This window comes from Octopus sinensis, linkage group LG1 (assembly GCF_006345805.1).
Source record: "Octopus sinensis linkage group LG1, ASM634580v1, whole genome shotgun sequence".
Taxonomy (NCBI): domain Eukaryota; kingdom Metazoa; phylum Mollusca; class Cephalopoda; order Octopoda; family Octopodidae; genus Octopus; species Octopus sinensis.
The window spans coordinates 81716584-81739443 of record NC_042997.1 but is presented as its reverse complement, the minus strand read 5'-3'; the positions used below and the strand labels follow the sequence as shown (position 1 = coordinate 81739443).

Genomic DNA, 22860 nt, shown 5'->3' with positions numbered 1-22860 from the left:
AATCTCTCTTAAAGTAACATTAAACAAATATGAAACAAAAAGAAAAACAACAAAGCAATATATGCTGATATAATCAAATTTAATTATCTAATGAATTAAAACAAATTTGTCATTGTTTAATTATAATGTAGTTATTCAAACTGTTTGTTTCTTTTGCAAATTAATGTGCAAGCACTTTATCATTTCATTTTTCTCAATTTCTATTTGATGATGGGAAGTAATTGGTAGGCTGAAAGACAAAAATAACAGATTTAGTTTAAATACATAGAATTGCTATAGTTAAAAAGGAAAAGTAACAAATTAATGGAAGAGCATCATTAAAGAATTTTTGGATTTCGTGGAAAGTGATGAAGTGACAACAAAGAGAAAAATATATTCCCCCAGGTTTTGGCATCGAAAGGCTGCTACGAGATTATTTTAGGTGCAGGCATGGCTGTGTGGGAAGAAGCTTGCTTCCCAAACACATGGTTCTGGGTTCAGTCCCACTGTGTGGCATCTTAGGCAGGTGTCTTCTACTTTAGCTTCAGACCAATCAAAGCCTTGTGAATGGATTTGATAGAGGGGAAACTGAAAGAATATTTATCAGAGCTGTTTGATAAACTCTAGAGAGAAGAGAAATTTAGACAAAACACCAAGATGAAAATTAATAATAATTCAATTTGGACAAGTGTATTAGCTTAGTTTCTCCTGTTCCCAAACAGTGGATGAATGTCTGAAAATTGTAAAACTTTAACGCTACTGCACAGAGAACCACTGTAAACAGAGTTGAATTTCTTTTAAAACAAAACTCTCAACTTTTCTGGAATGATGACTAAGTACCAAAATGGACAATACAGACATTCTACACTTGGACCAACACACAGACACACACACACAATATATATATGTGTGTGCATGTGTGTGTATAGATGCACACTCTGGTCACTTTACATGGCTCTCCATTAGTCCCTTGAAATCAGATATAGATAGAATCAACAAAAACTACTAGGGAGGATAATTCCACTGGTTACCAAAATATGTTGACTTCGAATAATGGCAATGTACTAGCAGTCAGCTGCTGGTTTGAAAACCTCTATAGTAAAGATAGTACTTCCTTTGTGCAATGAAGGAGATTATTACTACCATCTACTTCCTCAATTTTATTAAACAAGACCATTATTTTTGCTGCTACTGACAAGACAAAGGCAATGAAAAGTCAGAAGAAGAATGACACTAGAAGTCAGTAGCTGGTAAGCAAATATCCACACTTTATTTGCTGCTGTGACACCAAGAACAAAAGCTCTCTGGGCGTTTTGTTCTTCATAGTAAGGAAAAATATCATTTCTTGTGTACAAAAAGAATAAATTGTTGTTTATCAAAATCTCAACAAATTCCAGTGTTTCTTTCTGTACAAATATAATCAAGGATGAGAGACACTATTCTTTTAACTAGGAGAATGGTTATCTATTTCCAGAGGATCTTGCGTGGTTGAGGTTGACTTTGCTTAGTGATAATCTGAATCTACTTAAGTTGTTGATCTGATGAGTCTTGTATCTTCTAAATAAACTACCAGAGGGCTTCTGAACTTGTAGGTCGACTGCATAGAGATGATGCTATTCTGACTATTTCCAAATATTCTCAGTCCAACTTAGAAGGGCTGTGGAAATGTCTCCACTCATTCTTTAAACATTTATCAACTTCCTTCGAAAATTGTAATAAAATAGTCAACTTTTTAGATATGAGACTAAACCTAGACTTCAAACTGTACTAACCTACCACAAACCAAATGAGACTATCCACTATGTCGTTAGATTGAACTATTTTAGATACATTATAGACAGTTTAGTTAGAAATATATCAATTACAATCTCTAATCTTTCTGCCAACAAGTGAATTTCAATGATACTGCAAAATACTATAATGAAGCTCTCAGTAGAAGTGGTTATAGCAAAAAGATTAATTTCTGTTTCAGATGCTAAACTTAAGCAATTCCCTGATGAATGCAAAAATATTGTGAAAATAATAATTATAGTAACATCTCATTACAAACTACTATAGCTAATGGTAGAAGAAGGACTCTGAGACTGAGATATATGACAGAAATTTACAAATCCAATAGTGCATTACATCTTCTCAGGTATAACTTGAGCCCTTCAGGAGCAAATAAACAACTCATGGACCTTGTAATGGATACTCAATGGATACTTGTAATGGAACTGGAGGAAGCAGATTCAACTCTAGCATAAAACCTATATCAGATCAAATCCCAAATCTAGCCATGCAATATAACCTACGGCAAGTAACTTTTATATCAATGTAATGTTCATGTGTAAAATAAATGGCCACATCAAAATCTAAGATGGAGTTAGTTGTGTATGAGAAAGATGTGCAACCTGAATTAGCTTAACCAAATAATCAATATAACTATAGACCTATCTAACAGGCGCACATGCACAAACACGAGCATGCATATATATATATATATATTATATATATATATATATATATATAATATATATATATATATATTATATATATATATATATATACGTACATACATGTGTGTGTGTTAATGGTCTTTCCTCCCATCCCTATAACATCTTCCTTCATTAACTCATAGCCTCACATATACAAACCATAATTTATTGACCTATTATAAACTGCAGCAAATTTCTTTCTTTAAATCGCCAATGCATTTAACATTAGGAAAGAATACATTGCATAGTATAGATATAGGGAAAGGTGAGATGATATACATTCTATAAACATTAGTGGTGTAGGGTTAAACGACTGTACGTAAGGAGTTGGTGACAAATGTCTCCTTTTGAACGCTGCACCCTAACAAAATAAGATAGGCCAAATACATAATATAGAATACAGTGCCAAAGGAATAAAGAGAAACAGCAAACCGTTCTACTGTTTGAGAGAGAAGAAGACTTTATTTACAATGTATAAAGTGAAAGTGTTGTTGAGTGCTAGCAAGTGTTGTATATGTGTGCATGCTACAAGTGTTTGTGTTTGTGTGTTCGTGTGTGCGACAGAAGGTACAGACAAAAGGTGTAAGCACATAAAACAGAAATACAGAATACAGAGCATAAGATAAGTCTCAGCGAATTGAGTTAAGATTGGAGTTAGTTTACCAGTTCATGAGGTACACAATAGTAAATTCTATAACAAGATGTTGTGGGTCACATGGCAGAGCTAGTTACTACCCGTGTAGAAGTTGTGGCTATCATGCCGTGCCGAGTCTCTTGATATAGTTAGTTCTTTAGATAGACCGACTTTTTCTTCTCGGTGAAAGATTCACACAAACAGCGTGGAGTAAACTTGCATTGTTGTTGATGTGTACATGTTGTTGAAGGACGACGGTGGTGATGACGGCGGCCGGGATGGAGAACGTCCTGTTGCGGGTATACATTAGCGTCGTCGTAGCTGAAGCAGGAGCATGGCTGGCAGGCTGGTCATCTGTCGCTGGAACTGGAACATGGCTGAGTAGCTCTGTGGTCAGTGACTAGACCTTAAAAGGTCTGGTGTCGAAAGATGAAGAATAATGAAAATGTTAGCTTATTTATAGGGTAAAGATGGTTCACATGAAGCAGGCCTTATCCCAAGGCCATGATTGGTTGGCTTTACACTCTGGTGCGAAATAAGTAGAGAGACAGACCACGCTAGATGCCAACCAATCAGATCAGTGGACACAACAGGGTCAAACCAGCCAAAGATGGCTGTAATCTTAAAAGAGATCATTCTTATTGTGTCTCTCAAAGGGTGAGGATATCAATATCGCTACAGTGGAAACACTCCTCTCTGGCACTTTTCTGAGAATCACTTGTCTCGCCAGGTGTAACTGCCATCCCTGCAGGATAGACTCAGCATTGTATACTGCAGGACTTTTTGTCCTGCAGTATACAGGTCGTAACTAAAGTCACTGGCAGCTTACCTATTTTATGTTGCTGTGTCAATGTAAGTCTCAACAGAACACAAGACAGGATACACCAGAATATGCTCTTTTCTAAAACAGTGTACTCTAAAGGAGACCTGACTGCTATTTGAATATCGCCCTATGTGGCACGGAGCTTTCGGTCTGTCCTAATCGGGGTGTACCAGAACACCGCTAGCATCACAACATACGGTCCTGTTATCTGATTTAGGCAGCTCCTTCTGACTGGGTCTTCCGTTTTCGTCCTCTCCTGCATTTTCTGCATCATCGCCACCGTCCCACCTTATCACTCCAATTCTCTCCGTCTGCTCATCTCCTAGTGTAACTGTATGCCGTATGCAGCCACCCAGCGATCAGATAGTGACCCACTAATTTCCCCACACATGGAGAACAGTTCTCTCCTGCTGACGTTGGTACCCAGCTCCAGCATCTCGTTCCCCCTACAAAAGACCAACTTGCTTGTTATGTCTCTCTGAAGCTTAAGCCCCAATGTAGCTCCTCCAACCATTGACTCCGATGGCTTCGCAATCAGCCCGAGTTTCTTCAGATGTTTCACAACCTCTGTGTTAAGCACTACGGTCTCGTCCACTAGGATGTCATCTATATAGGAATTTGGTGGCCCTCCGTATCCTAACCACCTGCCCCAAGATGGATTTGAGCACTATCGTCATGATCGTCGGCGCAGAATTCAGCCCCAAACCCAGCCTTATCAGACAATATATCTGGCCTTTGTATCGGATCGGTTGGTACTGCCAGTTTTTCGCTCCCATGGAGCTGCAAATATGCCGACTTCAAGTCGACGATCGTCGCTGCCTTTCAGGGCATGCTGGTAGCAGCTCACCCTGTTCTTCAGCATCGGGAGTCCCTCTTTCCAGGGCCAATCTGTCGTCCATCGCTGACCATCGAACGCCGCCCGAAAATCCTTGTCTTCAATTGCGTAGGCAGTGCAGATCCTCGCGGGGCTCTGCTACCGCTCACATTCCTGACTCACGACGCCTCCACGGCATGAAACGAAACCACGTCTCTTCCAACACTGACACACCCAAGGCGGTCAATCACGTCCATCCCCATTACCACATCAATTCCATCTACACTTGGTCGATCGCGATCGCCCGCAGCCTTAGCGTTGTACTTCGCACCGCTATATTCACATCGCTGTTACCCTTGCATTCGATATCACTGCCGTCGACCACCCGAACGCTAATCGTCCCGTTCCATTTCTTTGTCACCCTCGTGGTCACGAGAGTCGTTGTGCAGCTCGTGTCTATGAGGACCTTGAACGTCTTTCCTCTGACCACGATCTCAATGACAGGCAGTGGAGATGAGCCAGAAGAAGAGGGCCATGACGTCAATAGTCAAGGGACTGACTGGAATAGGAAGCGTGAGAAGGGGAGATAGGACAGTGTTGGCTTCTTTTCGTCCTTCACCAGCCGTCGCGGACTTCTGCAGCTGCCATCACCACTGCCTTTCGCCAGGTGTTTTGTGTCAACACACGGGCTTGAACAATGAGTTCGCTCATCGCCATTTTGTTGCCGCCTAGCAACTGTTGTAGTCGTCGGGAAAGTCATTCACAAAGGCCAGTCGCGCTACTTTCTCAAGTCTCTCACCAGTGAGACCAGAGAACACAACCAGCCTCCGTACTTCCGCAGCGTATTCGTCAACCTGTTCCCCTCTCCATCTGATCGTTCCCAGCTTAGCAAAAGCGGCGTACTCTCCATCTGTGTAAGCCTATCCGAAGCGCTGCTCGATCTTCGCCGCGCTCAGTTGTTCTTCTTCATCCATTTCGAGGCACTGTTCCAGCGCCCTCCCCTCCAAATACAGCGCCATGAGGCTCGCTACATCTTCGATGCTTTGTAGCCTGGCCACAACTTTGATTTTTCGAATCCAGGCTACTACGTCACCTTCGCCATAGAAAGGTCTGATGACATCACTGCCGACTCTTATCTTCGCTGCAAGGGGCAACGACGCCATTTAACATAAGCTTGCACAGCAAAATGAACAACGGGGAGAGAAATGCTATTGGTCGTGTAAACCAATATCTCTAATAAGATTTTTAAATAGTGTTGGCTAAATAAGAAGCTTTAAAATATCTACAATGTTTAGTCCCTAAAAGATAACATTCCTCTAGAAAAGATAGAAAGAGAAATACAGAAATTACTGCATTGTGTGTGTGTGTGTGTGTGCTACTTACCACACAGTCTCTATATGTACAAGCCACTCTTTCTGATGCTTGGCAGTAGCACGTATTACAATTGTCATAAGAAGGAAATGAATCATTAACATAGTACACTCGACCGTTGTAGTGGCAGATTTCTGAAAAAGAACGAAAATTGCATTACTTTGTTTTTCTGGGGGTTTTTTTTTTCTTGCGTCATTATTCTAACATGAAGTTTAGATGGTTTGGTTCAAAATTGTAATTCTATTCTCATTCACAAAATACGCCAGAAAAACTTATTATGAAGTCAAAGAGGAAAATTACCAATCAAGAGATGGATCTTTGTAGTTTTCGTTACTGTTTACAATTATCTTTAAAAAAAACTTTTTAATGTATCATATAGATTTAATTTTTGATGCTGAATCCAAATTCGCGAGCAAACTGAATATTAAAAAGCTACGAACAAACCAACAGGAGTTGCTAGAAGAAACTGTCAAAACATTGCTTAAAATAGACAGTTATTAGTTTTTAAAAAAATCAAGAATGAAAGTTTGCAATACACTCTAGGGATCTAGTCTTTCTCATTCGCAAAATGAAATTTCCGTCATTTTACTCAGATTGCTTTCAATTTTGGTGTATTGCGTATCGTATAAGAGACACAGTCGCACGCGATCCCATTCTTAATGATTATTTACTGACCAGATAATACATGCAGCGGCAAAACACATAAGTGGAATGACAACAAGATTTCTTTTTGAGATATATACATTATTTATTTTACATATTTTACAATCATGTTTGATGTTGGAAGTTTGTAAGTGTTAGCATGTTTTTGTGTCTGTGTGTTCGTGAGGCGTAAAAGGTACTGACCAGTGAAATGACGATGGAATTTGGTTCACAGTTCATGTTGTTGGTATCAGCCTGGCAACAGGTAGTAACAGATGGCTTAAGGTAGTTCTTAGAAGAACTAGAACCCAAGAACAGATAATTGATTTACCATTTATGAGGTACAGTGTAAGAGTTCCATATCAAGATGTTGCGTCTCGTAGTTGAGATTAATTGAATCATTTGTGTTTATCTTTCTCTTGATATGGATATACTTCCAGATATATTAACTGTAGCCGTTTTTCCCGTGGTGATATTTTCACCTAACCGCTATAGTTGAATCTGTAGTTGTCTTGTGTACAAATTAAACCTTCGATGTTCGGCGATGAGTTGTGTCTGTCGCTTGGTTTTTGCTGCGTCTTCATTATATATTCTGCTTGGTTATTTTTCTCTAGTTATAGATATCCTGTAACCGTTCTTTTCGTGGTGATATTTTCACACTAACAGTATGAGAGGAATCTGTAACATCTTGTATTAATGGTAGTCGCCTGCCTTTCGAAACTGGAACATGGTCGAGTGTGCTCTGTGTGGTCAGAGGTTAGCCCTGAGAAGGACTAGAAACCTAAGACGAATACTTGTCAGAGAAACCTTGTTTTATAAGGTTTATGTGGCTCCAAATGAACTTCAGAAATGGAAAGCTGTGATTGGCTGCTTGGAACTATGGCGCGAAAATAAGCGGAGGCAAATCGTGTCACGTGATAACCAGCGGTGCGAACGTAGTAGAGACCATGTGTCAGCCAATCGAATTAGTGTTTACAACAATGTTGAACTAGCCGAAGATGTTTGTAATCTCGAACGAGATTATTCATAATACTCTTCTTAAACAGTGAAGATAGCAATGAGAGAACGATATTGCTACACAATCAACCAATTACTTTATCTCGTAAATTAAAGAATCTGATGTTATTTGGAATTAAAGTTAGGAAATTTGGGTAATTTTATCCAATCAACAGACAGCGTGGCATTAGCAGCTAGTTACCATGACAATCGCACGCTGTATTGTGGTTCACTGTTGTTTGTGCCACTGTTGTCTATGTTGGTTTTTCACACTTAGTGTTTTTGCAAAATTTGGGTATTCTAGCCAATCAGAAGTATTTTACACATCACCCTGTTCTGTTTCCATAGTAACCAAAAATGCTGCGCATGCGCACAAAGACGAGAAGGAGATACGAGAAAGATAATCTACTATAATAATATTCTTGTGTTTTTCTCCATCACAATATATATGTGTGAGAAAGGAAGGAGTGGCGGATGAATGAGAAAAGAAAGGGGTGATAGATGAATAAGGAACGAAGGGATGATGGCAAACTGGTAGTGGGAACGTTTCAACTCTGTGTGAGTATATGTGTCAGTATGTAAAAGGAAGGTATGTGAATGTTTGTGTGTGTGTGTGAGTGCATGTGCACGGGTAATGGAAGTGGGATGGTGAACATTCAACGCTGAAAAGAAAAAAAGCAGCGTTTCAACTCTGTAAGTATATGTGTGTATGTGTATGTATGTACAAGGGAAGTAACAATGTTTTGACATGCCGATACCTACCCACCCCACCCCCGATGATGGAAGAGGTAACGAACGCGCTGTTTTCTGAAAGGCAGAAAATTCTGAAAATGATCAAACTTTGAACACCTGTAACATTTTTTCAATTTTTTTTTTTTGAATAAATGAATAACAAATTCGGATTCAGTGTCAAAACCTACACCTATATGATACATTAAAAAACTTTTTTAAAGATAATTATAAACAGTGACGAAAACCACAAAGATCCCGGGTATTTTCTCCGGTTCCAGGCACAGCAAATACAAATTCTGAAACAACTGGCGTATCACAATTTCAATTTCTTATGATGAAATTGAAATGTGTGTTATAGTAACGCAATCCACAGTTGGTAAATGTTCAAGAAGTTACTGAACTCTTATACCAGCAAGTGCGGACTCGGAGTGGGGTGCTGAGGGGCACATCCCCTCAAGGAAAGAAGTGAACCTTCTAATGTTATTACGCCCTTCCCTCCTGGAATTGTATTCCCTTCTGACCTTGTGCCCTCGCACAATTCCTGCGAACACGCCTGACCAGACTACGTCGGAGTATTAACATCTGTCTTGTAGTAGTAAATTTAGGTAAAAGACGCCGTTTGCGTAAAAGCAGGCAACCGTTTTGGTCAATGAAGTGCCGTCTTAATGCGTGGGTATACTGGGAAGTTGCCCAAAGGTCACACGGCCCTAGGGGCCCAATTCTGCTCTATGCATGTTGTTACTTGCTGTCAATAAATACAATAGCACCCAGTGCGTTGATTTACCTGAGGGCCTATAATACTGTTAAGACGGTCTTGGGTGAACGCATCACCTTTAACTCCTTCTCTCTATGTATACATCTTCCTTGCTTGCGCCAGATGTCTTATAGTTTGTCCCACTCGTGGTGAAGTTTAATATGTTGTAACAACATTCATAGCTGATTCTTCATTTCTTTTGCAGTGTACATCTGAACTTATGGACATGTTAGAAAAACTTTAGTTTTTACTCCAGTTCTATAATAGCATACACATAATTGTCCATAAGCTGTACGGATGGTCCATGAACATTTCGAAATGTTTTTTACAGATAATGGAAAAGGAAATGTATGTATTCTACATACATTCTATATAGAATACTTGTGTTTAATTGGATTGGAATTTTCACCCTCTATCTTACTTTGAGCATTAAATAATTACCTGCAACCCAGAATAAAAATTGTTATCTTGCTTCCCAAGCGAAATGACAGATGAGGTGGGCGGAAGTAGGGCTTGCAGGGACCGGCGGAAGAGTGAAGGGCGCATGCTTGGCAGGAAGCACGTGTGGTCAGCGAGGAAGCGTGGTCAGTTCCAGCATAGACGGCAAAGCGACAGGACGTGTTGAATTCGTGAGAGACCGCTGATTTCGCCGAGGTAAGGACTTTTGTATTTCTTGCTCCCGTTGCTTCTTTATCTGTTGTTCTTTTCCCCCATCACACTACAAGCTATCTCGGCTCATAAAAAAAAACGAACGATGAGTGCCCGTATTTCGAATGAGATGATCAAACTATTATGCGGTGACACAGATGTAGTCGCTTGGTTGAAGAAGGTGAAGTTGGTGGCGAAGCTCCACAGTATAAGCGACCTAGCGAGTTTTATACCGCTGTACTTGGATGGTTCGGCATTGGCGCTGTATCTAGAGATGGAAGAGAAGGACCAACTTAGCGCGGAGAAAATAGAAATCCGGTTGATGGAGGCCTTTGCGGAGGGAATGTTTGAGGCATACGCTCGCCGGGGGAAAACAAGATGGGCTGGAGAACAGGTTGACGTATTTGCCAATAAACTCAGGAAATTGGCTAAACTGGCGGGATATGAGGGAGAATCGCTGGACCAGACGGTTAAATTGGCGTTTGTGACTGGCTTTCCTGACATGTCGGTCGAGTTGCAGAAGCTTCCGAACGTTCACTCGATGGCGATGGCAGACATCGTATCTCGGGCTCGCGTGCTAGTTTCGTGCTGCAGAACGACGTCGGTAGCAGCGACTGCAACAACGAACAGTGGCCGAGTAAGGAGCAGCAGAGAGGGGTCGAAGAAAGAACGTGTGCGACCATTCAAAGGACAGTGTTTCCGATGCCATGGCCCGCACATGGTGCGAGACTGCGAGTCACCCAAGCCTGAGGTCATTTGCTACCGGTGTCGAGAAACGGGGCATATAGCCAGCGAATGTCTGCGGGGAAACGGACTGAGGGAGACTACTGTGCCGGTAGTTGTCCCTTTGGTCAATAGAGGCGCGTTTATCGGCATTACCTGTAGTCGACATTCTGGTGGAAGGAAAGATGTCGTGAGCACTTGTTGACACGGGCTGTACGACAACCCTGATGACTCCAGAAGTGGTAGAGACGTGATGTGGAGAAAGCAGTGTAAGAGCAGTCGACGGAAGAGAAGTACACTGTGAAGGCGTTACAGATGTGGTGCAGGGAATAAGGCTGACGCTGCGAGCAATTGTAGTTGGCCACTTGGTGGACGAGATTGACGTGGTGATGGGGATGGATGCAATCACCCGTTTGGAAGGTGTCACTGTTAACGAGGCCGGTGTAATGTTCGGGTTTGCGGGGAAACCGTGTATGGCGAGACCATGCACTGGTGAGAACCGTGAAGAGGAGCAAGCTGCACACGTCATTGAAGACCAGGACTTTCGGGCTGTCTTCGATGGCCAGAGGTGGACAGTGAAGTGGCACTGGAAGAGAGAACCTCCGACGTTAAAAGATAAAGTGGGCTGCTATCAGCATACTCTAAAAGGAGATGCCAGAAGTGAGTTCGAGAGGGAGGTGGAGCGGTGGATTAAGGAGGGCATATTGATCTCTTGGGAAAAAGAAGAGAGCGGAGTCCTGCCACTGATGGCGGTGATACAGCCCACAAAGCAAAAGGTCAGGCCAGTGCCTGACTTCCGAGAGTTGAATGACCACATATCATGTCATACAGGCAACGAGGCCACAGATGTCTGCGGAGACACCTTGCAAGAGTGGAGACAGATGACAGGGGCCTCCACGATCGTTGATTTGAAGTCGGCATACCTACAGGTGCATGTGGCTGAGAAACTGTGGAAGTATCAGCTTGTCAGATATAAGGGCCAGACGTACTGTCTGACCAGGTTGGGGTTCAGACTGAATTCAGCGCCAAAGATTATGGCAACAATTCTCAAGGCCATCCTGGGAAAGGTGAACAGAGTAAAAAAGGCCACCAATTCGTACATTGATGATATTCTGGTGGATGAAACCGTAATGCCAGCAATGGAGGTCATAGGCCACCTGAAGAGTTTTGGACTGATCGCCAAGCCATCAGAGGCAATGGAGGGAGGTGCTGCACTGGGCCTCAAGCTATGGAGAGACAAGGCCGGCGCGTTGGTATTCCGGTGAGGGAACGAGATCCCCGAACTGGGCGCCAGCATAAGTAGACGGGAACTGTTCTCGGTGTGTGGGAAGCTGGTGGGACACTACCCGATTGCAGGATGGCTCCGGACAGCATGTCGCTTCATCAAGAAACGAGCCGAAGGAGTGAAGTGGAATGATAGAGTGGGGGAGATGACGACCGACATGATACAGTAAGTCTTGGTCAGAGTAAGAGCAGAGGATCCAGTGAGGGACAGTTGGTATGTTCGCAAATCAAAGAGCGGGATTGTATGGTGTGACGCCAGTAGCATCGCAATAGGGGTTGTCTTAGAAGTGGGAGGTCTCATGGTAGAAGATGCAGCCTAGCTCAGGAAGACGGATGACTGCAATCATATCAATGTGGCGGAGTTGGATGCCGTGTTGAAAGGAGTGAACCTAGCCTTGAAGTGGGGGTTGCACACCATAGAAATCAGGACTGATTCGGCCACTGTACTTGGTTGGGTGACAGCAGTCATCACCAATGAGCGGAGGGTGCGAACCAAAGGGGCCGCAGAGATGCTGGTAAAGCGTCGATTGGGGATACTGCGTGAACTAACCACTGAGTTCAATCTGAAGCTGAGCGTGATCTTTGTGCCTTCCGAGAAGAACAGGGCAAACGTCCTGACCAGGGTAAAGTGAGCCTGGTTGCAGGTGCCAGATGATGCGGAGCAGGTTGTGGCTGCAGTATGCCGAGTGACTCGGAGTTGCGGAGATTGCATACCATGCATCACATGGGGGTGAACAGGACATTGTTCCTAGCCAGAAAAGTTGACTCCGATGTAACAAGACGGGGCGTGAAGAGAGTGGTTAGCAGCTGTGACAGGTGCCAGTCCATCGACCCTGCTCTGGGCGTACATGAGGCGGGAAGTATTCCAGTGGACCACGACTGGAAACGACTGGCAGTGGACATAACACACTACCGGCAGGGGACATACCTCTCAATGGTTGACTGCGGACCGGGGCGGTTGGCCATATGGAGGGAGATGAAGACGGGGACCGCAGAGGAAATTGTGAAAGTATTGAATGAGATATTCCTGGAACGAGGCCCCGTGGATGAACTGCTTCTGGATAATGGCACTGCATTTCGCTGGGAGGTGCTGAAAGAAATGCTTGATGGGTGGAAGGTCAACCGCTTATTCAGGGCGGCATACTGGCCAAGTGGAAATGGGGTGGTGGAAAGGCATCATCGTACCATCAAGACCATGGCAGAGAGGGGCCACATTTCACCAATCGAGGCTGTATTTTTGTACAATTTTTCGCCCAGATCAGGACAGGCTGAGGAGTCAGTGTCACACGGCAATATTCAGGTACGAGTGGAGGCATCCGTGTACTGCATCAATGCGACCCGGGGCAGAGGAAGAGCACGCCTTCGTACAGGTCAGGGAAGAAGTTTGGGTAAAACCCCCAAACGCACGGTGTACATCACGATGGGGAAAGGGAACAATAACCTCCATCAATTCGAAGAACAACGTCTCTGTCGATGGTATGCCACGCCACGTTTTGGATATACGGAAGATTGTCCACGCCTCAGAGGATGGAACCAGCAGCTGTGGGCAAGAAGATGAAGACAACAACAGTAGGCAAAAAGACGAAGACAACATCAGTAGACAAGATGATGAAGCCAGCAGCAACATGCCAGGAACCCAGGCCAGTCCTAGGGTTGCACTGCGACCACAGAGGGAGCGGTACCCTCCTCCCTGGTTGGCTGATTATGAAACCAGTTAAGGTGTGAATTCGGGAGCGAGGAGTGAGTGGGAAAGCCGGTTGAGTGATCTGTAGATCGGGGGGGGGGGGGGCGTGTGGTGTTGGCGGTCGGTGTTATGGGCCGTGATGATCTATGTGGTGTTAGTGGAGAGGATGACAGATGAGGTGGGCGGAAGTAGGGCTTGCAGGGGCCGGCGGAAGAGTGAAGGGCGCATGCGTGGCAGGAAGCACGTGTGGTCAGCGAGGAAGCGTGGTCAGTTCCAGCATAGACGGCAAAGCGACAGGACGTGTTGACTTCGTGAGAGACTGCTGATTTCGCCGAGGTAAGGCCTTTTGTATTTCTTGCTCCCGTTGCTTCTTTTTCTGTTGTCCTTTTCCCCCATCAAACTACACATAATATATCTAAGACTACATTACCCAACAAATGATTTATACAGCATGAAGTATATGATAAAGACATAAGATTACATACCAATGCTAACGCAACCAACCAGTGTACAGGCAACCACATCTTGACCTTGACAAAAACACGTGTTGCAGCCATCATAGGACGGGAAGCTTGTGTTGACTTGATGTATCTGTCCATTATAATTGCAGTGTTCACCTTGCATTGCTAAAAATCGAATGTAAATAAGTTGCTTTATCAAGCATATACATAGCTGCACATAAATACGCATTCATCTCATTCTCCTTTATCATACATATTCACATATATATATTCACAAGGAGGTGTAGATAACTGGATGGCACTTAATCCTGTTTTCAATGGTATATGTTATGTCTTTCGATTTAATAATTTGTGTTCATAAAAACTTCGCCAAGTATGTAACATGGAGGTGTTAACATAAATTTGACTATCACAAGAACATTATACACACACACACACACACACATACATACATAAATATACACACGCATACACACATATGTATGTGTGTATGTATGGTAGTGGTTTACCGAGCAACAAACTAAGACGTCGACGGTTCATACCCTTATACCGGTATTGCATTCTGTCCGTGGTGAAGATCATTACTCTAAAATTACTCGGTCTATCAAGCTGTAAATAGGTAAGTGTCAGGAGCACTTTAAAATTGACCAATGTAGGGAGAAGAGTAAAACAGTAATGGACAGGAAGAGACACAACAAAAGTGTCTTCTTTTATGTTGTCGCGAATCTTTACATTCTTAGTTCAAAATCCCACCGAGATACGTATTGCTTTTTATTTTTCTTTATCAATAATTTGAATAACATGATGGCAAATCACATACATATGTAGCATACCCTTAGTGAAATCCTCTCTCTCTCTCTCTCTCTCTCTCTCTCTCTCTCTCTCTCTCTCTCTCTCTCTCTCTCTCTCTCTCTCTCTCTCTGACATATATAACATAAATACGGACGTAGCAGATAACAGCTAATCTTCGGCCGCTTGGGCCCTGTTGACTCCACTACTCTGATTGGTTGGTTTTAGCGCAGTCAAAACGTGCATACATACATACATACATACATACATACATACATACATACATACTGTATATACATAATACACGATGTGTGTCAATTCGTTAGTATCACTATCATTGATAGGTTATCATATTTCTGGTTTTTTGTTTGTTTCTTTTTCTCTCTTTTTTTTTCAGTGATTGCGGGACTTGCATTATAATGGTAGCATGTGGCTTTCGTTTTTTTTTTTTTTGTTTAGATGCGGCATTCATTCTCATGTGTTGCAGCAACCAAGAACTCTTTTTGTACAGCAGCTTGATTCATGTGCTTTGTGAATTCAGATTGACTGGAAAATTCTATACCACATAGATTGCATAATGGATTAGCTGCTAAAAGTTGGTTGTCTTTTAGTATGCTTACATAGGTAACTTGTGAGATGGCCTGTTCAACGGAATCTGTGTTTATAGATGTTTTAAAAGAGAAGTTCTGAGAAAAGGAGACGAACGATCGAGGAAAAGAGAAATTCATGGCTTAGGAAATATTTTGTCTATCAGAAGAGGGGATCATTAAAGTGTATATGGGACAATTTTCTACTCGGATATGCCCGAATAGCAGTGTCGCTTTGCGTGCCAAAATGTGCAGTCAGTGACTGGGCAGCACAGAAAATAAGCACATGAGTGCACGTGAGGGCCTATACACGAATGCAAGTGCACATATCAAAATTCGCTGTAAAATAAGCTCAGGTGAGCGAGTGAATGTATTCTCAATCCATGATATCGAAGATCTTCCTGCAGGATTGCAGTGTGTGAAATGCCTTGAAGATTTTTCAGAAGTGAAATGTGTCTGGCGCTGTTGTCGTGGGTAATTACTGAGGTTAGTAAGAACGACAGTGTTGCATGCTGGAGTGATGTGCGAGGCAAGTAATTTTCTCTATTTATTACGTGACTAAAAAGGGGTCTAACAAAGGGAAATTATGTCTAAAGATGAGCGAAGGGCATGTGAACATCTAGTCGGAAAAACAGTTGAGCTGGCACAGACGTTGAAAAACAAGGCAGTAGAGGCATAATAGAGTTGCATGTGTGTATGCAAATGGGTGATCATGGCTGACCTGAACTAGCATACTTATGCTAGTGCAGTGATTAATTACAAAACAGTGTTGAATATGTCAGTGATTAAGGCAGTGCTGAATATGCCAGCCGATGCATGCGGTATTAAATGCCTTGAACGTGCAGGAGCAACAGTGTGGCATGCTGGCGCGTTGTTAGGGACAAACAACTTTCTCTATGTATACGTAACCGACCTGGGATCTTACAGAGGCGAGTTGTATCTACAAGGGCGCAGGGAGGATAAAAAATAAGCGAGAAAGCCACGGTGTTGTGCATGAATGTGACAGTGTCAAATGCAGAAGCGTGCGCAAGGCCAGGGCTGAGGAAAGGTGCATGCGTGTTTGTATGTAACAATATAAACATTTTCAAAGTGAACGGGAAAAAAGTACATGCAAAATATGAATAATAATATAGTACATTCAAAAAGATATGCACATGAATTTAGTTGTTTTAGTGAAACGAGTTGTCGCGGAATTTGTACATCGTGGAATATGTGCAACGCAGAATATGTGCATCGCGGAATATGTGAATCGTGGAATATGTGCATCGCGGAATATGTGAATCGTGGAATATGTGCATCGCGGAATATGTGTAACTCGTAAACAAATGAAAGAGTGCAGTGCAAACAGAATAAAATAAGCAAAAATGACAAACTTTGCGGCAAATAGTGTTCTTTCTTTAAAGTCTATTGCTGAAAGTGAAAAGATGTGCATGCAAAGAAAAAGAGTTGCTGAGAGTCTATATGAGTGTCTTATATACGTGCAAAAGTCCGTAGACAATGCAGGGCCTGTACGTTGGGGCGAAAAGCATGTGTGCGCCGAAGACGTTGCATGTGCGGGCTTCCCTATTTTTTTCATTTGGTTTGGGGTTCCATGGTCAGCGAATTCTTTGTGCGTCGGCAGTGTTGCATTGTTGTAAAGTATATCGTAGGTTGCATCGAAGTATAGTGCTTTCTGTTACTCGTACTGTAACAAGTGGAACACGAGTGCATCTTGATAGTGACAAAGGCTGTCATTCTTTTCCTCCGGTTTAGCGATTGTTGATATGAAGACTGTAGTTCTTCAGTTCGAAGTCAGCAAAATGCAATGGCATGTAGCATTAGAAAGAAGCAATTGTTTTTAGATGGGCTCACCAGTGTAATCGATGAATGTGACAACTGTTCATGCGAAGGCTGCAATTCTTTAACTCGGGGTCAGCAACTGTAACGGTTGGTATTCTCTGCAGTCGAGGGTCACCAGTTGTAACGGTTGTATTAAGGTATTGGTTGTCAGTATGCAAGATGGAAGAAGAACAGCGATCGAAGTTTAAGAAAATTTCTACTTACTGTTACTTTGTATATATACCATACCGCAATGGGTAGACTAGTGTAATAGTATAACACAGTTCGTAAAGCATGCAAGGTAAAAAGAGTTAATTTCGGCCTGTATATGTGTGTACACGATCCCATAGTAGTATATATAGAGAAGTATGGTAATGTTACAGAGAAAAGAAAGTTTGTTAGTGAAAATGAGAGTGGTGGGACGAAACAACTACTTCGTTGGTGAGTTAACATAGTTGTCTCTTTGTGCCTTTTCCTCTAGTGACGGCGTTTTGTTCAGCCAGTCAGCCAGACTCGGGTCTCACCAACTAACTTTTGCTTGGGAATCTTCTATAATTATCGCCAGATCGCGAGAAAAAGAGACATACCGTTATCCAAACAATGGGCATTTTGTGAGGTCTATGGTTCTGTAATTTAACCCTCCACCGCATACAAAAGGTTAGCAGGGGTGAAGTGGCAAAGACATTATTCTGCTTAGCGAAGGTTTCTTATAAATGTAACTGCTGTCAACTTAATGTTTCTCTATGGGAAAATTCCGTTGTACTGTTAAGTGAAATTTTGCGATTGAGGGTCGAATCCATGCTATACCTGCATGAAGCTACTATGTGTGTGTGTGTGTGTGTATCAAACCGTTAATCAGTTAATCATTAATTAACGAAGTTGACATTTTCGTTAACGATTTAACTTTTAAGTTAACTTTGGAAATCAATATCGGACTAATTAACTTCCGTTAATCAGTTAATTCTTTAAAAATGTAAGGGAAGTTATCGATAAACGATTTTTATTATAGAAAAAAAATCAGTTTTTGTTCTAAAACTACCTAAAAACACCTTTAAAAAATGCCAAAACTATAAAATCAGCATTTTTGGGGCCTTTTTAAGGGCTTTAAAACCCCAAAACTATATTCATTCTTTTTGTTTTGGCGTTAGAGCTTTAAAAAATGCTGATTTCATAGTTTGGGCCCTTTTTTTAGGTTTTTAAAAGCTTTTAAAGCCAGAAAAGGTTAAAAAGGAGTGCAGTGTTGAAGAGGCCCTACAGGATTGCCATGGCCAAAGCACGTGCCCTCTGGAACCAACAAGATCGCAGCACTGTGGCAGTGGACAGCATCTTCACTGAGGTGAAGAGGAAGCTGGTTGTCTCCAACACGACGAAGCGGACTCGACCTATGACTCTATGGTGGTCCTCTACACCATCCTGGAAACTAAGAGGCTTGTTCTCCACAATCATGACCTAGTTGAAGGTCAACAGCTTCAACGACTAGGATGTCAACTAAATTAAGGTGTATGCCAAGGTAATAAATTAATAATAAAATAAAGTAATATAATATTATTATAATATATATGTATTATTACAATATATACTAGCTGGACCCGTGAAAAATTCACGGAAAATATAGAAAATGTAAGCATCTGTGAACAGTGTACTGGTGCCATGAGAAATGTTTGTATATTATGACCGTCTGCCTTTATGTTCTGAGTTCAAATTCTGCCGAGATCGACTTTGCCTTTCGTCCTTTCGGGGTCGATAAATTAAGTATCAGTTGTGTACTGGGTCGATCTAATCAACTGGTCCCCCCCCACACACACACACAAAACATTCAGGCCTAGAAAAGTATATTGTGACAGTTACAGAATATAGAAAGTAATGTAACACCAATGACTATATAATCCAACCAAAATATCTGAGTTACACAAACGTAAACGGAATTACTATTTAACCTTAAAATACATCGTGCATATTCAAAGAACCTTAATGTACAAATTGAAATGCAAAAGAACGAAATGATAAATGGATTTATGAATGAAAGTTTGGTAATTTATTTCCACCACGCGACACTTATTATTGCACACATGTTTTAACTAACTTATTATGGCAAACATGATTTAACTAAACTAAACGCGCGCGCACACACACACACACACACACACACACACACACACACAATACATTCACACACAAATATATTCGTATATGTGTGTGTGTGCGTGTGTGTGTGTGTGTGTGTGTCTCGAGTTGTAGCAGTAATTTAAAGGGGCCAACCATGTCATATTCTGTGTTAGGCTGAATCTCCTCGAGAACTACGTTAATGTTATGCATGTTTGTGGAGTACTCAGCCATTTGTAAGTTAATTTTATCCTCGTGTGATAATGAAAAGTGAAATCGGCATCCAATATTTGCTGTGTGTATGTATCTATGTATGAACTTTTCTTTGAATTTATGTATCTACTGTCTCTCTCACTTTCTCTCTTTCTCTTTCACTTCCTTTGTCTCCCTCTTGTCTCCCGCTTTTGATTTTAAAATGTGTATATGTATTTATGTATCTACTTCTCTTGCGGTGTGATAAACATTTAAAAACACAAAACGAACGCTGTCACCACTCACTGTCTCTTTCACTATCTCAATTTCTCTCTTACTTTCTCTCTCTCTTACTTCCTCTTTGTCCTCCTCTCACTCGCTTTGCCACTTCTTTGAAGTAAGTGTGGCGCACACAACATGTACGTACAAAAACAAAAAGTTAGCGTATCAATACTATTGATATATTATATGTAATGTTATATTTTAGCAGCTGCAGCAATCGCTAGTGCACAAGCTATTGGTTGAACAATTTTGTAATATTCGGAGCACCTTGAAGAACTTCAGCTTCTAGACACATATTATATTATAAATCTTTCAAAACACATATTATATTATATTTTAATTATTAATATAAGACTAAAATAATATTATAGATACTAAATTATAAAATTAATATTGACATTTGATTTGACAATTAATTTTTTCCTATTTTTACTAGTCTGTTTCCTTACAAATTTGAATTTCTAAAATTTGCTAATCCTCCATTATTTCATTTCCGGGTCATGTCACCTGTGACCAAAGCGCTCGACCAGATCCAGGGGAAGGAACAAGCCTATTTTGGGACTCTGTTGCCAACAGTTACTGCGACGATCTTTAGACTCGGGCCTCGTCTACTGGAGCCCCTTGGTCGACACACTTTTGGCAGGCGTCGACAAAAGATTTAAGACCCTCCTGGAGGATCAAGAAGCCCAGGTTTCGCCACATCTGGTTGGATAAGTATGACAACACCAAGGTCGCCAAGGTAAGGAAAAGCATGGAGGGTAAGGTCGAGAAGGCCATGAGGCAGCAGTATGATGAAGTGAGCAGTAACAGTGGAAGTAGTAACAACAAAGAGGAGGAAGATGACTTCTTCAGTGGTGTCATCCAGCCAAAAGAGATCAACAGGAGCCACAAGTCACTCAAGAACAAGGCCCAGAATTTGGTCAAGACCTGGTTGAAGACCACCTCCAAGGACTTGCTGACAGATGCTGTCTTGGCTGAGCAAGTGTTGGTGGACTTGTTCATCAAGTTCAACACAGCTATCCTCACCAGTGCTGCGGTGGAGCGTTTGTTCTCTATGGGCAAGAACATTTTGACGGCCAAGAGGTCATCCCAGACTGATGAAAATTTTGACATGCAAATTTTGATGAAGGGCAGCATGCATCTCATGAACAAAATGGAGAACGAGAAGAAGAGGAAAAATTAAATTGTGTATATGTCATGTTTTTAATTTTTTTCAATTTTATTTTTTTACGGCTACTTATCAATAAACATTTTTTAGTTTAATACTAGTATTGTGTTTCATTTGAGTTTTTTTTTTACCCTTTTCTAGCTCTAAAAGCTTTTAAAAACCTACAAAAAGGGCAAAAACTATGAAACCATCCTTCTTTAGGTCTTTTAAAAGTTAAAAGTATAAAATCAGCATTTAAAAAAAAACTAAAGCAATATATATATAGTTTTGGGGTTCAAAAGCCCTCAAAAAGACAAAAATAGGCCAATTTTATAGTTTTGGCACTTTTTAAAGGTGTTTTTAGGTGGTTTTAGAGCAAAGATTGATTTCTTTGTCTTTTTTCTATAATGAAAATTAACGTTAATGGTTTATCTATAACTTCTGTTACATTAACTGATTAACGGTTATTGAAATTAACTTTTTGATAAACAGTGCCCACCTTTGGTATGTATGTATATATGCGTGCGTGCATCTTTATCTTGATGAAAAAAGAATTCCCAAACAAATAATGTATGGCAAACCGTTGGAAGGCATTTTACCACAACATAAGGCAAGAAAGCGATTCCGGGACAACTTAAAAGACAACTTAAAAGCTATGAGGTTTCAAAATAGGAACACCTAGACGCAAAGAGTCTATGACGGAGTGAGCACATTCCAACGAAATGCAAACGAATGGTTACGCAGAAACTGATGAGCACGAAAAGACAATTCCGTTGACCCTACAATTCCTCACGTAGTATGTAAAGTCTGTTACCACATATGTTACGCGCAGGCCTGGTGCGCCAGCAGAGAAGCCATGTAGAAAGACCTGTTACAAACTGCAAAGACTTTCTCTCTAGGGTCAACAGCACAAGAAAACGTGACAAATTGTTCAGGTTTACCTCGGCAAATGAGGATGCACGCAGAAAATTATCAGAACCATCCAGAACAACCAAGAAATCAGAAGAACTTGTAAGCCGCTGCAGCATTAAAGTGCTATTGGCGTTTTCACATATAATGCTGTAATACATTTTATTTAGTCAGTCATGATCATACTCGTTTAACGGGTTGACAGCCCTCATGTATGCATGTATGTATGTATGTATGTATGTATGTATGTATGTATGTATGTATGTATGTGTGTATGTATGTATGTATGCGTGTATGTGTGTATGTATGTATGTATGTATGTATGTATGTATGTGTGTATGTATGTATGTATGTATGTATGTATGTATGTATGTATGTATGTATGTATGTATGTATGTATGCATGCATGTATTATGTAAATATATATATGTAGATACACTTTTCCGTATATTTTCCGGCTCTTTGTTCTGAGTTCAAATCTTATCATCTTTGCCTTTCGTCTTCACGAAGTTGTAAAAAATAAAGTCCCAGTTAGACACTGGGGTTTATGGTATCGTCTGGACCCTTCCCTTCAAAATAACTTGTGCCTATTTAATTACTGACTCACCTAAAATAAGATTTGAAATGATTAAAAAAATACAACATTGATGGTTAAATAGAGAAATGAAATATAAGCTAAAAGAGTTTAACTTACATGGTGCCGAAAGAACGACAGTCAGAACTGTGAGGATGCCGACGAAGATAAACGATTTCATTTTTGCAGGATCGGAAAACTAACTCGTGCGTTTGAAATACCGATGTCTGTTGTAAAAATAAGAAAAGCAGGGCTACTTTTATATCTTCTGGTGTTGTTTAGAATATCTTCTGACGTCATACATTATTCTTGTATTTGCTAATTCTATTCTATGCACGCTTAATACGGACTTAGCCACACCAAAACCAAACACATTTAAAAAAAAAGAAATTTTATTTCATTTTATTTTATTTTTAATTTCTATATTTACTTGTTGC

The 22860-nt window shown here is 41.1% G+C and overlaps 1 protein-coding gene across 1 annotated transcript; it reads right to left on the bottom strand.

Annotated features, from left to right (window-relative positions):
- Positions 1-60: 60 nt before the first annotated feature.
- Positions 61-22700, bottom strand: LOC115219400 (von Willebrand factor C and EGF domain-containing protein-like). Its single transcript, XM_029789565.2, has 4 exons — positions 22544-22700; positions 14047-14187; positions 6111-6232; positions 61-229 (listed from the first exon to the last, which is right to left on the bottom strand). Exons 1-4 carry the CDS (start codon positions 22602-22604, stop codon positions 194-196), a joined length of 360 nt encoding a protein of 119 aa, XP_029645425.1. The 5' UTR covers positions 22605-22700; the 3' UTR covers positions 61-193.
- Positions 22701-22860: the final 160 nt, after the last annotated feature.